Source organism: Ovis canadensis, chromosome 3, assembly GCF_042477335.2.
Source record: "Ovis canadensis isolate MfBH-ARS-UI-01 breed Bighorn chromosome 3, ARS-UI_OviCan_v2, whole genome shotgun sequence".
Classification (NCBI taxonomy): Eukaryota; Metazoa; Chordata; class Mammalia; order Artiodactyla; family Bovidae; genus Ovis; species Ovis canadensis.
In genome coordinates this window covers 58,660,362-58,675,624 of record NC_091247.1, presented here as the reverse complement: position 1 = coordinate 58,675,624, position 15,263 = coordinate 58,660,362, and the positions used below count along the sequence as shown (strand labels likewise).

General features: G+C 45.7%; 1 protein-coding gene across 1 annotated transcript in view; it reads right to left on the bottom strand.

Moving 5' to 3' along the window:
* Positions 1–10,013, bottom strand: part of RMND5A (required for meiotic nuclear division 5 homolog A) — a 62,706-nt gene extending 52,693 nt beyond the window's left edge. Inside the window, exon 1 of the mRNA XM_069583185.1 lies at positions 9,236–10,013. Within this exon, the coding sequence (XP_069439286.1) occupies positions 9,236–9,377 (142 nt within the window). The 5' untranslated portion in view covers positions 9,378–10,013. The remainder of the gene's footprint in view (positions 1–9,235) is intronic.
* Between the last annotated feature and the right edge of the window lie 5,250 nt (positions 10,014–15,263).

Genomic DNA, 15,263 nt, shown 5'->3' with positions numbered 1-15,263 from the left:
CTTCAAATTCGAAATACAGAGAATTAATCGAGACATCTATTTATCTCTGAAATGAATGGGTGAACCAGATAGGGCTTCTTATAGCATTTGAATGTGGGTTTCTTATTTAAAAATCAAACCCAAATTTCTACCTTCCCCTCTCCTGAACTTCCCATATCCCTCCTGGTTCTGTAATTGTCTGTCATTCATGCTCAGAACCCTAGATGAACCTTTGATTTTTGGGGGCCTTCTCTCCTATTCTGCACCATGTCCTGGTAATTTCTTCCCGCAGGAGACTCCATGCCTAGGTTTCTACATCTCTACCACTACTCCAGAATAGGCCCCTATTTCATTAGTCGCACGTTGACAAGGAACCCTAACTAGTCTTCTTGCCTCTAGTCAAACTTCACTTCCACTCCAACCACCCAAAATGCTAACTGGTCTCAGATCATGTCCCTGTCCTTCCCTGTTCACCGCCTCCAACCCAAGTCTCTCAGTATCTTCTCAGTTTACCACCTTCCCTGACAGCCCTGACTATACAGAACCTGAGTCCAGCTTACTTTTCGTTCTTCTATCTCCTGCCTCCCCACTCAGATGCTTCACTGTTCCCAGGATGCCTCCTGTACTCTCACTCCTCTGCATCTTTGTTCCTGCCAGCTCCTCTCCCAGCACCTCATCCTATCTCTCTCCTCTCCTCACTCAGTCTCTGTTCCTGAAACTGCCCACAGGTTGGAGGAGCCTGTCCCTGTCTCAAATCCCACCCTGCTGTTGGTATCCTTCAATCAGCATTTACCAGATACACATGGCCTCGCACTGTAAAAACATACTGGGCTCACCTCCCCAACTACTCAGAATGTGCTTGGAGCATGAGGATGACTGTTCGTCCTCTGTAACTCCCACGAGATTTAGCCCAGTTTCACATAGAACTGGGGATTAGTAACTACTGACCAAGTGCTCTACAGTGCAACTGAAACAGCCCACCTCTAAGCAGTTCGTTCTAAGGGCTCCTTCTCTTCCCATTTTTCTAAACTGATAGTATTTACACCAACCAGAAGCACTATTATCTCATAACAGTAAGTGTGCTGTGTGCTTAGTCGTTCAGTCATGTCCGACTCTTTGCAACCCCAGGCTCCTGTCCGTGAGGATTCTCCAGGCAAGAATACTGGAGTGGGTTGCCACACCCTCTTCCAGGGGATCTTCCAAACTCAGGGATCAAACCCAGGTCTCCCGCACTGCAGGCAGATTCTTTACTGTCTGAGCCACCAGGGAAGCCCTTAGTATTATGCTGTGTACTGTTCCACAGCCATGGTTTTTCCCCTCTCAATTGTAAAACTCTGGCCTCATTATCCAAATAAAGTTCCTTGAAGACTGTTGTGTTATACTTTTTGAATATTCCTAAGAGTGTTAAGCAGACCACTGGACACAATGGCAGTTAACATACACCAGTAATAAAGATATCTAAACCCAAGATCTCAATTAAGACACTGCTTAAAGGTACAGACCTTAAAAACAACAAGTAAACCTTGTTTTACAGAGTTCAAAGCCAGTTCATACCATCTAATTTCCACAACCCATGACATAAGCTATCAGTCTACTGAGGAGCAAAGAGGTTAAGTGAGACTGTAGAAGCAGGGAGGGCTTCCCCAGTGGTGCTGGTGGTAAAGAATCCACTGGCCAACGCAGGAGACACAAGAGATGCGGGTTCCATCCCTGGGTTGGCAAGATCCCTGGAGGAAGAAATAGCAACTCACTCAGTACTCTTGGCTACAGAATCCCATGGACAGAGGAGCCTGATGGGCTGCAGTCCATGGGGTGGCAAAGAGTTGGACGCAACTGCGCACAGACGTGTGTGAGCACACACACACACATACGGAGACGCAATGAAGTGATAGAACAAGGACTCAAATCCAGATCTCTTGAGCTCAAGGGCAAAACTTTATGTTCTTCTCCACAAACACAGCCACATCTTGTCTCCTCAACTAGCCTCTACCTTCCTGGAGGACTGAGGCCATGCACACCATGCTTCTCTTTTTAAAAGTCTCCCTTTATGTCCTCCCAAACGTCTTCGCAGACCAATAATAAGACATTAAATCTATATGGATTGTACAGATACAGCACATACTGCGCCCCAGGCCTCTTAGGTGGAGAAAGACTCGGCAAAAGAAGACATATGGATTTCCCAAACAATATTCCCAAAGAACCACTGTGAGCTCAGCTATACGATCACTAAACCAAGGCAGAATGGAAGCTTATTTCTAAAAGCCTCAAGTGCTGCCAGAGATTCTAGTCTCTTGTTCTCTGAGCCGTTAGACTAGCACGTAATCTAAGAAGGCCAGAAGAAATGCTTGGTTGAGAGTTATCACCTCCCCAGTATTCAACTTTGAGGAGTAACATAGGAGTACCACAGGCCTCCAAGTACATAGCTTCTGGCCAGGACTCACCAGGTCTCCCCACAACTGCCTCTTGGGGTCATTTTCAAAGATTTTACAGTAAGAAGCAGGGCCCCAAATAAAAACAAGTAAGTTTCAATATTCCAAGTGAATAGCAGTCTGCCTAAAACACCACTTTCACTCTGCTAGCTACTAAGTGACCGTAACATGAAAACAACAGAAATTTCTCTATTAACTCTAGCAAGACAGTATCACAGAAGTGTTGGCAAGTTTCCCCCTTACCGAGGTTATTATCCAGAATTAGAAACTACTCAGGAGATAAGATAACCTTAGGAAAATGATTTTATTACACCAAGCATTAAAGTAACTTCAAGTAAGTTCCCAAAGGTAACATGAATCAAGCTGTAGTCTCAGAGTCTACACATGAAGTCATACCAGCAACTCAGGGTTTGAATTATCTGAACACTACAGTTAGAAGTCAAGGAGAAAGCTGAGAAGTAAAGATTGGGCTAATCAAGAAACCATCTCAAAGAATGCTGTTACCGATGTAACTTACAGCTGGCTCAACTACAATGGGCATCTATCATTTCTGTCTGGCGCAAGCTTTCCTTCTAGAACTCTCTCCTTTATTTGAGCAACAGCCCGCCACAGGGTCATGAATCATCTGGCACTTGGGAAGCACAGCCCAAGGTGGCTGATGGACTCCACCCAGCAGCCCCTGCTACTGATCTGAACTAGGACAATGAAATATTCCCCAGTAATTCTGTTGGAAATACAGAAAACAGGCATGTCCCTGTCTCTGGGATTACAAGCAGCACAAGAATGACATGAGTCCACGGGCCATCTTTGCTTCCATGTGGAAAAAGCTCTGCTGAGGATGAAGCCAACCATGGAGGAAAGCGCAGCCAAGAAAGGAAGAGAACAAAACCAGTCCTCATGACACCCTCTGTGCCCCAGGAGCCGCTGGCCTATCCTCAGCCTTTTTAGTTATGAGTCAACAAATTCCATTTTAATTAAAACCATTTTGCCACCTGCAACCAAAAGGATCCTGAGTGATACAGCAGTCTGAATGAGTAAGGTGCCAGATGACAAGAGTTACCTCCTAAATGAGCCTGGAAAGGAATAGCTGACAAAGTTAAATCTGCTTCTAAACCCAACTGGAAACACCAACGCTAGCCTATTATTATTATGATTCTCACCATCTATAAAACAGCCCAAGTAGATTGGTGACTGGTCTACTCTCTTCTTCGAGTTTTTGAATAATGGCTAATTCACACAAACTTTTTTGACCTACTTATCTTGCTACTTTCCAGATTAAATGCTAAATGGAGATACCAAATTTTACTTAAAACTTGAACGGCATTAATTCTTTCAAGAGTGTCTTGTACTTAGCAAAATGTTTAGTTAACAAATGAGGGACCAAGCTATGCAGCCTACTCAAAGTATGCCAAAGAATAAGGATAACTAAGACTTTGATGCTGGGAGGGATTGGGGGCAGGAGGAGAAGGGGACAACAGAGGATGAGATGGCTGGATGGCATCACTGACTCGATGGATGTGAATCTGAGTGAACTCTAGGAGTTGGTGATGGACAGGGAGGCCTGGCGTGCTGCGATTCACGGGGTCGCAAAGAGTCGGACATGACTGAGTGACTGAACTGAACTGAAGTAAGACATACCACTAGTTCACCAAACCCTGATCCTTTTACAATTAGTTCAACACAGACACTCAACACTGGTAGACGGTGAAAAGCAGAGAATCTGCATATATAAATAAACATATTTTCCAATATATATATGTAATATATACAATTCAAATTCTAGAATGTAAAGTTAGTTATACCTAACATGTAACCCTGGACCTCTGGTTTTTCTGTCTACTGACCCAATACTATATCACAAAAATTAGTTTGAAACGTGACCATCTACTTTGCTTTTTCTTTCATGTTTAATTGCTTACTTCTCATCACTCTCAAGTTAAAAAAACAAAAAAAGAAGCAATTCTGCAATTAGTCATTAAATTCTCTTTGATTCACCAAAGAGATAAAGGTAGAAGATCATACTCTAAGTGTTAGACCACACAGAAACACACGGAGTTTTAGCTGATAATATATATTGGCTGCACCCACAAATGAAACAATCTCTACCAACTTGCAAATTGTGATAATACTAAGCCTAAATCACAGTATGGAGAACTACACATCCAATGCCTTAGAGAAAAAATAAAGTGATAAATTATCATTTCCCTGAATCTTCTTAAATTTTTTCTGCAAACAGCCAAATCTTTTGCTGCAAGATGGACAACTAGGTGGTCCAAGAATAACAATGACTGGGAGGGAGATTTTTTTTTTTTTACTGGGCATCCTTCTTATCATGTGAATTTATACCATTTAAATGTATTATCCACTCAAAAGAAATACAATTTTAAATTTAGAAAACTCCCTGACAATCACTTTCGGAAACCATATTCGAACTCCCTTTAATAACAGCTCCAAAGTAACAATTTCATTAAATATTGTACATCCTTTACACTCATAAACATTGTAATTTTTTCTCAAGTATACTATATACACGTAATAAAACAGTTACCCAGTTGTTCCAGCCTAATATTCTATCACCAAACATGAATTTAGAATATTAGCAATACACCATTTATGGTTCTTTTATGTTCTCCTTTCCACACCACAGAAGTGCTAATGATTAACAAAATATACATACACTTGCCCTCCCCCAAAAGTTAACAATAAAAACCCACAAGGCAAATCACCAAAATGTATCTAATACCACTTTTCTGTTAATCAAGGGCTGTCCAAAGTGTGGTTCCCCTACCAATGATGTAAATGGTGACTTTAGCTGTATATGAAGTATTTTAACATAGGTAATATAAGGTTGATTATACCTAACATCCCAAATCTATGACTTCACAATTATTGCCCAGAATGAGGATAAATCTACTGAAGTGAAACTGTGAATCTACCTGAAAAATGAGTGTGCATGTGTAAGTGAAGTTTGAGAAGAACCAGGGCATCATCCAAATGAGATCAAGGGCAGAGTGAGAACAATCACCAACAGCATCGACTGTATTAAACCTTACAGCAAACTTCACGCTCATAGGGAAACTCTCACTGAAAGGAGGATACACTAAATGACAAGAGTGCTCTCCTCTTCCCTCAGAGTTAGGGAAATGTCATGTGGGGCAATTCAGAGCAGATGAGAGGATCTTAGGGGAGATCAGGCAAGCCCCCTTTGGGCAGAGGTCACGTAACGATCTGCAACAAGGGTGGTGTGAGTGGACCACAGTTGTCAATGGGTTTCCTTTGATGGTTGATCAGTTTCTACCACAGGCCATCCTAACCATCCTCACGTAGTATAGCTGTCTGCTCACAACTTTAGAAAAGAGAAATTTAAATGTAAAGAAAATATAATTCAACCTCAAAAACTAACCTGACCCCCTGGCCCTCACTAAAGAACACTACTGAATTAGGCAGTCACTCACCAACACTGTGATGCAATGTTGGGGGATCTATAGAGTCCCCATGATTCTACTTTATTAATATCACATTCTTACAAGAATATCATCACAAATGAACCCAAAGAATGAGCTTATTATAATAAGCCTAATTACAGAGGGTGCCAACTGGAGCCCCTCCATCAGGTCATGAGAAACCACCAGATCACTTGCCCAGACAGGCATATTCAGAGCTTTGAAAACTTCCTTTAGACTTGAAAATGGAGTTCCAAAATCAGATTTCAGTGCATACAGCTTTAAGAAGGGTATACTTAAGACTCAATGTAATACCCACATTGTCTGCAGAGAACTTTAGAAATCATCTGCTTTGAAAAATACCATCTTCCAGACACCAAGGCATGATATCTGTTGTCTTCATACAACAGAACATCATAAGAAGAAAGAAGATTTTATTTTGAAAACTAGACCTAGCACTTGTGGTATTTATTTTTCTTTCATGTTTTATTGCTGCCTTTAGTCTCTAGGGGCTTTCTTGGTGGCTCAGACAGTAAAGAATCTGCCTGCAATGCAGGAGACCAGGGTTCGATCCCTGGGTTGAGAAGATCCTCTGGAGAGGGGTATGGCAATGCACTCCAGTATTCTTGCCTGGAGAATTCCTTAGTCTCTTAATCCTATTCTTAAAGAATTAAAGAAAATCAAAGAGATTATCAATATAAAACTGCAATTTGTTAGATAAGGTAAAAAATAGGCAGGAACGCCACAATTCACATCAGACTGTTTGAACAACACAGCAAACTCTGTGACTAATATCCCTCTGACCGTAAGTTCCTCGAAAAGTCCCAAGGAAAGAGGTCTAAAACACATTTCTGCTTCAACAAGTTCTCAAAATTATTTTATCCATCTGGGATGGGCCCCAAATCCCCTAAAACGATATTCAAATCATTCACCTTCAATTAATATTCTCTCTCTCTCTCATGGAAGAAAGGGATTTTTAAATAGCTTCTATCTTCTCTCTCATGGAATAAAGGGATTTTTAAATAGTTTCTGTCTTCTCTCTCTCAAACTCTACAAGCCCTCAACATTCAACCTGTTCCTTAAAAATGAAATCCTTCCTTCCACCTCTCCAAGTCTACACCCTTCACCTACTCCTACCTTTTTCAGTCTTTGCATGTGAAGCAGGCCCAACCCTTGGGACCCTACGGACTGTAGCCCACCAAGCTCCTTGGATTCTCCAGTCAAGAATACTGGAGTGGGTTGCCATAGCCTCCTCCAGGGGATCTTCCTGGCTCGGGGATCTAACTTGCAGCTCTTCTGTCTTCTGCATTGGCAGGCAGAAGCCACTAGCACCACCTGGGAAGTCCCTTTTCAGTCTTTAACGATACAAAAAGATTGCCTCTCCAGATGAGGGGCGGAAGGGGCACACCTTCAGCTCCCTTACTTAAGCAGCCTCTCTCACCTCAATCTATTATTTTTCTTAACTGCTAGTGATCTAGTTTAACAATTCTATGAAACTGCTTGCAAAGAGGCTATGACTCCCAATAGCCAAACACCAGCTGACCAACCTCTCTAAGCCTGCCCGTTCTGTTTCTGTTGGCACCTCCAGGACCTCCACTCTTCAAGGGGAGTTCAAGGCTATGGTTAGACCCTACTGTCTTTCCTCTGTGTGACGTAATGATCTCCTTCACTCTCCTTTGTAGAAGGACACCAAGGACACCATCTTAAACCTTTCTTTGCTCCCACACTCCATCTATGCATCTTCAGCCAATAGGAAACATGATGCCCTTGACTAGGAAGCATGATGCTCTTGACTATCTTCATTAGTCCGTCAGTTTCTCACTTGTCCCAAACCAAGTTCACCAGAGCATTCCCAGGAGACCCATCCTACCCCACATCTACTTCCCCCTTGCAGGCAGCCGTCTAGGTCTGGTCATTTTTCCATATTCATACTTCAAGTCCTAACCCCACTGTGGTCACTGGGTTTCCTTCTTTCTCGGAGTTCACAAGTGACTGCCATGTCCAGGATGAGATGCTGTTATAAGACTCTTTCACCATGGATGGGGCTTCCTAGGTGGTTCAGTGGTAAAGAATCCACCTTCCAGTGCAGGAGATGTTAGTTCGATCCCTAGGTCAGAAAGATTCCCTAGAGGAGGAAATGGCAACCAACTCCATTACTCTTGCCTGGAAAACTGCATGGACAAAGGAGTCTGGTGGGCTACAGTCCATGGAGGCGCAGTCAGACAGGACTGAGCCACGCACACAGGCACCATGGATGAGCACTAACTCTCAACTGAAAACAGCCTGGGAAAGGAAAGTGTACAGGAAGGAACAGAGGTGGAGAGAAGTTCAGCCAGTGCCACTGTCCTCAACCACACTTGCTCCAGTGTCCACATGTGACCCCAGCTACCAAACCTTCCTTATCAAAGATTTCTGTTCAACCTCTGAGTTGAGCAGAGCCCCCAAACTCAACAAATCCATTCCATGAAGTCCATTACTTCTTGCTCAGAAAGAATCATCACTACAGACATTTTAACCTAAAGAATACCAGACTTTTCATGTTATTTAAAGAACCCAAACCCAAAGAATCCCACCCAGCTTCCACAAGTTAACTGCAGCCAAGTATCTTCCCCCAGGGCCTAGGGCTATAATAATAGAGAAGAAACACCTTCCATTGAAAACCTGCTTTCTGAAAGGAAAACAAGTAAAAACTTGACCAGGTAACGCATGTAACTAACAACTTGCTCCACAAGGTGTTTCTGGGGAGGCTGCCTCCCGTCTCATCGCAGAATGCACCTGGGAGAGCTTAAGTTTGATTTAGCTAGTTTCTTAGGAATCACATTAGTGCCGCTGCGGAGTTGAAAGAAAGGCTTCTTCTACAGAGAGTCAAATTATGGAGTTGAAGCAGCGGCTGTTTTGTTAACCCACAGCTAAGAATAACATGCGAGTTTCTAATTTAAAAAAAAATGAAGAAAGACGAGCAAAGTCAGTCCCTGGCTAAATGTTTGGGGCGAGGAGGAGGAGGGGTGGGGCTCTCTGCACTGACCCTCTCTTCGCCCGGATCCTCCGGCCCAAAGCAATTAACTAGGGGCGCCCACCCCGCGAGGGAGGAAATCTGCAGGTGCGACGAGCCGGCCCCGCGCCGGGGTTTAACCCTGGATGGAACCTGTGGCTCCAGAATTGGTTTCCGGATGGATTCCCGCTCTCTTTTAATTAACAACAAGGTCGGGGTAGGTTCAAGACAGATCGGGGGGAGAAGAGAAGGAAAAGTCACAGGGGCCTGGGGATCTCAGCGCCCCGGGGAAGGCCGGGTTTGGCCTCTCGGAGGCACCCTCCTGGCCCGCCTGGGCCCGAGGGGTCGGGGTGGGTGGGCCCGGTCCCACGCGACCATCCGGGCCGCCTTACCGTGGCTCTGCAGGATCTCGTGCTTGAGGCCACCCGTGTAGTCGATGAGCTCCTCCAGGCCGCGCTCGCACAGTTGCCCATAGCCCGAGAACTTGTGCAGCACCTTCTCCAGCTCGCGCTCCACCGTCACGCACTGATCCATCCCGGAGGCGGCGGTGGCGGTGTTTTGCTCCTCGGCTCCCGAGTGTCTGCAGCCGTTCGGCCCGGGCCCGGCCGAGGCCGCGTCCTGCTCCTCGTCCCCCAGGCGGGCGGCGCGAGAGGCCGAGGCGGCGGAGGCGCTAGCCCCGACGCCAGGGGAGCCTCGCGAAGCCCGCGCCCGCCTGCCCCATGGCGCCCCGGCCCCGGCGCGTAGCCGCTGCTCTCGCTAGTTGGTCAGACTCGGCCCCGCGCCCCGGCTTCCCCGCTCGCCGCGTTCGGCTGCCCGCCGCGGCGCCGCCGATTGTTTTTGTTTTCAAGGGAACCGACCGATGACCTGGTTCTCCCGGGCGGCACCAAGCGCCGCCGACCCGAGGGGGGCAACCACCCCAGCTAGAGAAGGAGGCGGCGCGGGTCGTACCAAGCGCACCGTCGAGGGGGGTCAACCAGGCGAGCGCGGGCGGAGGAACACAGCCGCTCGCGCCGCCGCTCTAAAGGTATGGGCCGTACCACGCGGGAGGCGTGCGAGGGAGCGGGAGAGGGGGGGAGCCAGCGCCCAATTGGTCCAAAGAGCTAAATTGGGAACTTTAGAGACAGCCCCAGAGCTCCGAGAGCGCTACAACTACGCGCTCCGTAAACAAGTGGGTGGAAACCGGCCCTAGCGACTCCGCCCAGAAACGGGGAAAACGAGCCAATGGGCGCCGGGAACACGTAAGGACCCAACGTTCTCCAATCCCAGGCTGAGGCGTAACCCTTAAGCCAATCCGGGACTAAGGGCCAAACCAATAGACTCGTTGTTGGAGGGGGTGACTTGAAGAGCATCTCGGGAAGCTAGGCGTTTTGGGGAAACCATAAGGAAAAACAAGGCAGAAATAAAGAGGTCTATTTCCTGTAGGACTTCGCCCTAGCCTTGTATTATTTCCTCTCCCCATCACTCAAGGGGGTACGGTCGTTCCGAAGTTTTGGAAAACGGATTCGCCGCCCGGGGGGGCGGGGGCGGAAATCCAGCTGGGCCGGACGGGGTGGGAGGTGCTACGGGCTAGGGTCTCTAACAAGCATGAAAGGCGGGGGTGGTTGTGGGGCTGGAGAAGGGGGTGGCCGGGCGTAGCCTACGGTGCTCCCTCGACTCTTGCGACACTAGGAGGTCACACGCCTCACACACACACACACACACACACACCCCACCCCCGCAGGCCTCGGCCCTTTGGCCCCTGGGCCTGGAGCCTCTCCTGACCGGTTGCTTCACCCCGCGTGTAAGACGGGCAGCTTCGCGGACAGGAAACTCTAGTCGGAGATTGGGGCAGTCTGGCCCCCGCCTCTGCGGCGCCTTATTCCATTGAGTAGGTTGGAATTACCCTTTTGCGTAAATCCTTCCCTGACTTGATGGTGCCTCCAACCTTGGCCTAAACCTACTTGCTCCTTGAGTTGCAGCTGAGGAGGAGCCACGCTGCTGCTTGCCTCGGGGCCTCTGTACTTGCATTTTCTTTGACCTGGAAAACTCTCTACCTTCTCGTCCTAAAATGAGCTCTCTTGTCCCACTGAGGGTCCTCCCAAGACCGCACTCCCTCCTCCATTGCTATGTCATTTATTATACCAATTGTATCATCAGTTTTATTCTTTGCACACCATTATTAAAATCTGAAATGATCTGATTCAATTTTTTTTACATAGGTGAGCCTTTATTCGTATTCAATGGCTTATTCTTTTTCACTTTTATTTAGTATATTATCATTTTAACAACTTAAAATGTTATTCCGCAGATTAGGTGACAATGATTTCTTTAATCTGAAAATTAAACTCTTTAAGAGTTGGAAACTATTAACTCAGACAAGCAACTAACCGATTCCCGGAATTGTTCCAGTTGTAGAAGGGAAAACACGCTCACAGCATGCTTTTATTTTTAGTGCTGATGGGGAATAATTTATATCCCATTGGTTCTCAAGTAAAGAATGGGTAATGAAACAAAAAAGACCTTTTCCTAGTTTTATTCGTTTGCTTTTCTATAGATTTCCAATAAGGCAGCCCCCTTGCCTGTGTTTTCTGTGCAGGAAACACTGCCTGGAGACATGGTATACCATCTTCCTTTTTTAATTTAGGTAAAATCTCATTGAGCCTCAATTTCCTTTTTTTATAATTCGGAAGTAATTAGGATTAATAATACTGAACTCCATTGTTAGGAAAGTTAAGTGAGGTAACTTATGAAAACACCCCAAAAGCAGCACATGATAACCACATGATGAATGGTGGTGGTGGTTGTTACTATTGATGTCAGTTCCCAGGAATAAATCTGAGATGGCAGTTTAGTCAGGGAATCATGTTGATCTTGCACCCAATCCTTTATTTCTTGGTGATTCTCACGGGCAGCCCCAAATGTGGCTGTTACATACCTCCTTTCTCTTCCCTCCCTTGCCCATTTTCCCTTCTTTCTTGGCAGGTGACCCTGAGTCCTGCTTCCCTGAGAATCCTCTCCTCAAAATATGTCTATTGATACCATCCATTTGGTGAACTGTTGTCAAGTGCCAGAAGGAAGAAGAGTCCCTTCTCCCTTCCTAAGCTGCCACCTGACCTGATCATGTAGGTGGAACCTTCATTTAACCCTTCTCAATCTGTTTCCCTTTTCCTCAGTTCTTTCAAGGCCAAACTACCCAAACAGAGCCTCTACATGTGTTTCTCCTGTTTCTCCAAGGATCACCTTCATAAGCTCAGTCACCCTTTTCTCGCTCGTTTCCCTTGATCTCACTGCAACACGTGAAAATTACAAATCACCATCCCATTTAAAGTCCTTCCATGACCTCCAGGGCATTGCCATGGTATGGTTCATTCACCCCTTCTCTCTTACTGGCTCTTATTTCTCAGTTAGTCACCTATATGGATGGGCGTTTGCCCCAGGTTCTATTCTCAACCTTGTTTTCTCTCTACCTGCTGTCCTGTGAGAGCACATTAAAATTAAAATTGTCCTGATCTGTTCTCACAAACTAGCTTCACATTTCCCCCAATTAGCAAGATGCAACCCACTCCAGTGTTCTTACCGGGAGAATCCCAGGAACGGGGGAGTCTGGTGGGCTGCCGTATATGGGGTCGCACAGAGTTGGACATGACTGAAGCGACTTAGCAGCAGCAGCAGCAGCAAGACATCATCATCCAGAGAACTTGTTACCTCCAATGAACATGTTAAAAACAATCCATATTTCCCTTCCAAAACTGACTCTCCTCCTCTTGACTCTTCATTTTTTGTCAGCATTATCTTAATTTTCCCATGTTCCTATGCCACCTCACCATCTTCATCTTTAACTTACCTCTGTGTGTGTGTATGCGCATGTGTGTGTGCCCAGTTGCCCAGTTGTGTCCAACTCCTTGCGACCCCATGGACTGCAACCCACCAGGCTCTTCTGTCCATGGGGATTTCCCAGGCAAGAATACTGAAGTGAGTTGCCATTACCTCCCCCAGGGATCTTCCTGACCAGGGATTGAACCTATGTCTCTTGCATCTCCTGCGTTGGCAGGCAGATACTTTACACTGCACCACCTGGGAAGCCCTTAACTTATCTCTAGGGTTCTTGAAAACCTTTCCCTCATCAGATTCCTTGACTCCATTGACCTGTTTCCATTGCCACCTGTTTGCTTCTCAAGATCCCTTCACTAAGTAACCTGCCTTCAGTCACCCCAGAATTATTGGTGCTTTCCAGATGTCCTCATCAGTGTCCCTAGGGATACAGATTGTCTCACTCCCTTTTCCATCCACCCTCCACATTTTCTCCGCATGTTCTGTATTTAGTCTAACTTCCTAATGTCTTAAATGAGGCTTTTCAGTTTCTACTTCCTTCACCTTCACTGTGCTTGGTCGCTCAGTCATGTCTGACTCTTTGACTCCATGGACTATAGCCCACGAGGCTCCTCTGTCCATGGAGATTCTTCAGTCAAGAATACTGGAGTGGGTTGCTGTGCCCTCCAGGGGGTCTTCCCAACCCAGGGATCGAATGCAGGTCTCCTGCATTGCAGGCAGATTCTTTACTGTCTGAGTCACCAGGAACCTCAGGAAAACCTGAGTGGGTGGCCATTCCCTTCTTTAGGAGATCTTCCCAACCCAAGGATTGAACCCAGGTCTCCTGCATTGCAGGCAGATTCTTAACCATCTGAGCCTCACCTTCATTAGTATTTTTTTTTTTTTGCTGTGCTGGGTCTTTGTTGCTACAAGCAGACTTTATAGTTGTGGTGCATGGGCTTCTCCCTGAGGTGGCGTCTCTTGTTCTGGAACTCAGACTCCATGGTGTGTGGACTTCAGGAGCTGTGGCTCATGAGCTTAGTAGCCCCATGGTAGGTGGGATGTTAGTTCATGGACTAGGGATCGAACCCATGTCCTTTGAATTGGCAGGCAGATTCTTAACCACTGGACCACCAGAGAAGTCCCTTCATAAGTACTGTTGTCATCCTTCCAAGATTATAATCGCTTCTCTTACCTCTACAGTGCCATCAAATGAATATTTAAAAAATAATAATAATCTTTATTCTCCTGAAAAAGTTGTTATAAGAATTATATCAGACAGTCCATGTAAGGCACTCAATATAATGCTGGGTATATGATAAGAGCTATTATTATCCACTAATCTAGAACCAGACATCTTGGAATGTGAAGTCAAGTGGGCCTTAGAAAGCATCACTGCGAACAAAGCTAGTGGAGGTGATGGAATTCCAATTGAGCTGTTTCAAATCCCGAAAGATGATGCTGTGAAAGTGCTGCACTCAATATGCCAGCAAATTTGGAAAACTCAGCAGTGGCCACAGGACTGGAAAAGGTCAGTTTTCATTCCAATTCCAAAGAAAGGCAATGCTAAAGAATGCTCAAACTACCACACAATTGCACTCATCTCACATGCTAGTAAAGTAATGCTCAAAATTCTCCAAGCCAGGCTTCAGCAATACGTGAACCGTGAACTCCCTGACATTCAAGCTGATTTTAGAAAAGGCAGAGGAACCAGAGATCAAATTGCCAACATCCGCTGGATCATGGAAAAAGCAAGAGAGTTCCAGAAAAACATCTATTTCTGCTTGATTGACTATGCCAAAGCCTTTGACTGTGTGGATCACAATAAACTGTGGAAAATTCTTCAAGAGATGGGAATACCAGGCCACCTGACCTGCCTCTTGAGAAATCTGTATGCAGGTCAGGAAGCAACAGTTAGAACTAGACATGGAACAACAGACTGCTTCCAAATAGGAAAAGGAGTACGTCAAGGCTGTATATTGTCACTCTGCTTATTTAACTTCTATGCAGAGTACATCATGAGAAACGCTGGGCTGGAAGAAACACAAGCTGGAATCAAAATTGCCGAGAGAAATATCAATCACCTCAGATATGCAGATGACACCACTCTTATGGCAGAAAGTGAAGAGGAACTAAAAAGCCTCTTGATAAAAGTGAAAGAGGAGAGCGAAAAAGTTGGCCTAAAGCTCAACATTCAGAAAACGAAGATCATGGCATCTGGTCCCATCACTTCCTGACAAATAGATGGGGAAACAGTGGAAACAGTGTCAGACTTTATTTTTTTGGGCTCCAGAATCACTGCAGATGGTGATTGCAGCCATGAAATTAAAAGACGCTTACTCCTTGGAAGAAAAGTTATGACCAACCTAGATAGCATATTCAAAAGCAGAGACATTCCTTTGCCAACTAAGGTCCGTCTAGTCAAGGCTATGGTTTTTCCAGTAGTCATGTATGGATGTGAGAGTTGGACTGTGAAGAAGGCTAAGCGCCGAATAATTGATGCTTTTGAACTGCGGTGTTGGAGAAGACTCTTGAGAGTCCCTTGGACTGCAAGGAGATCCAACCAGTCCATTCTGAAGGAGATCAGCCCTGGGATTTCTTTGGAAGGAATGAGGCTAAAGCTGAAACTCC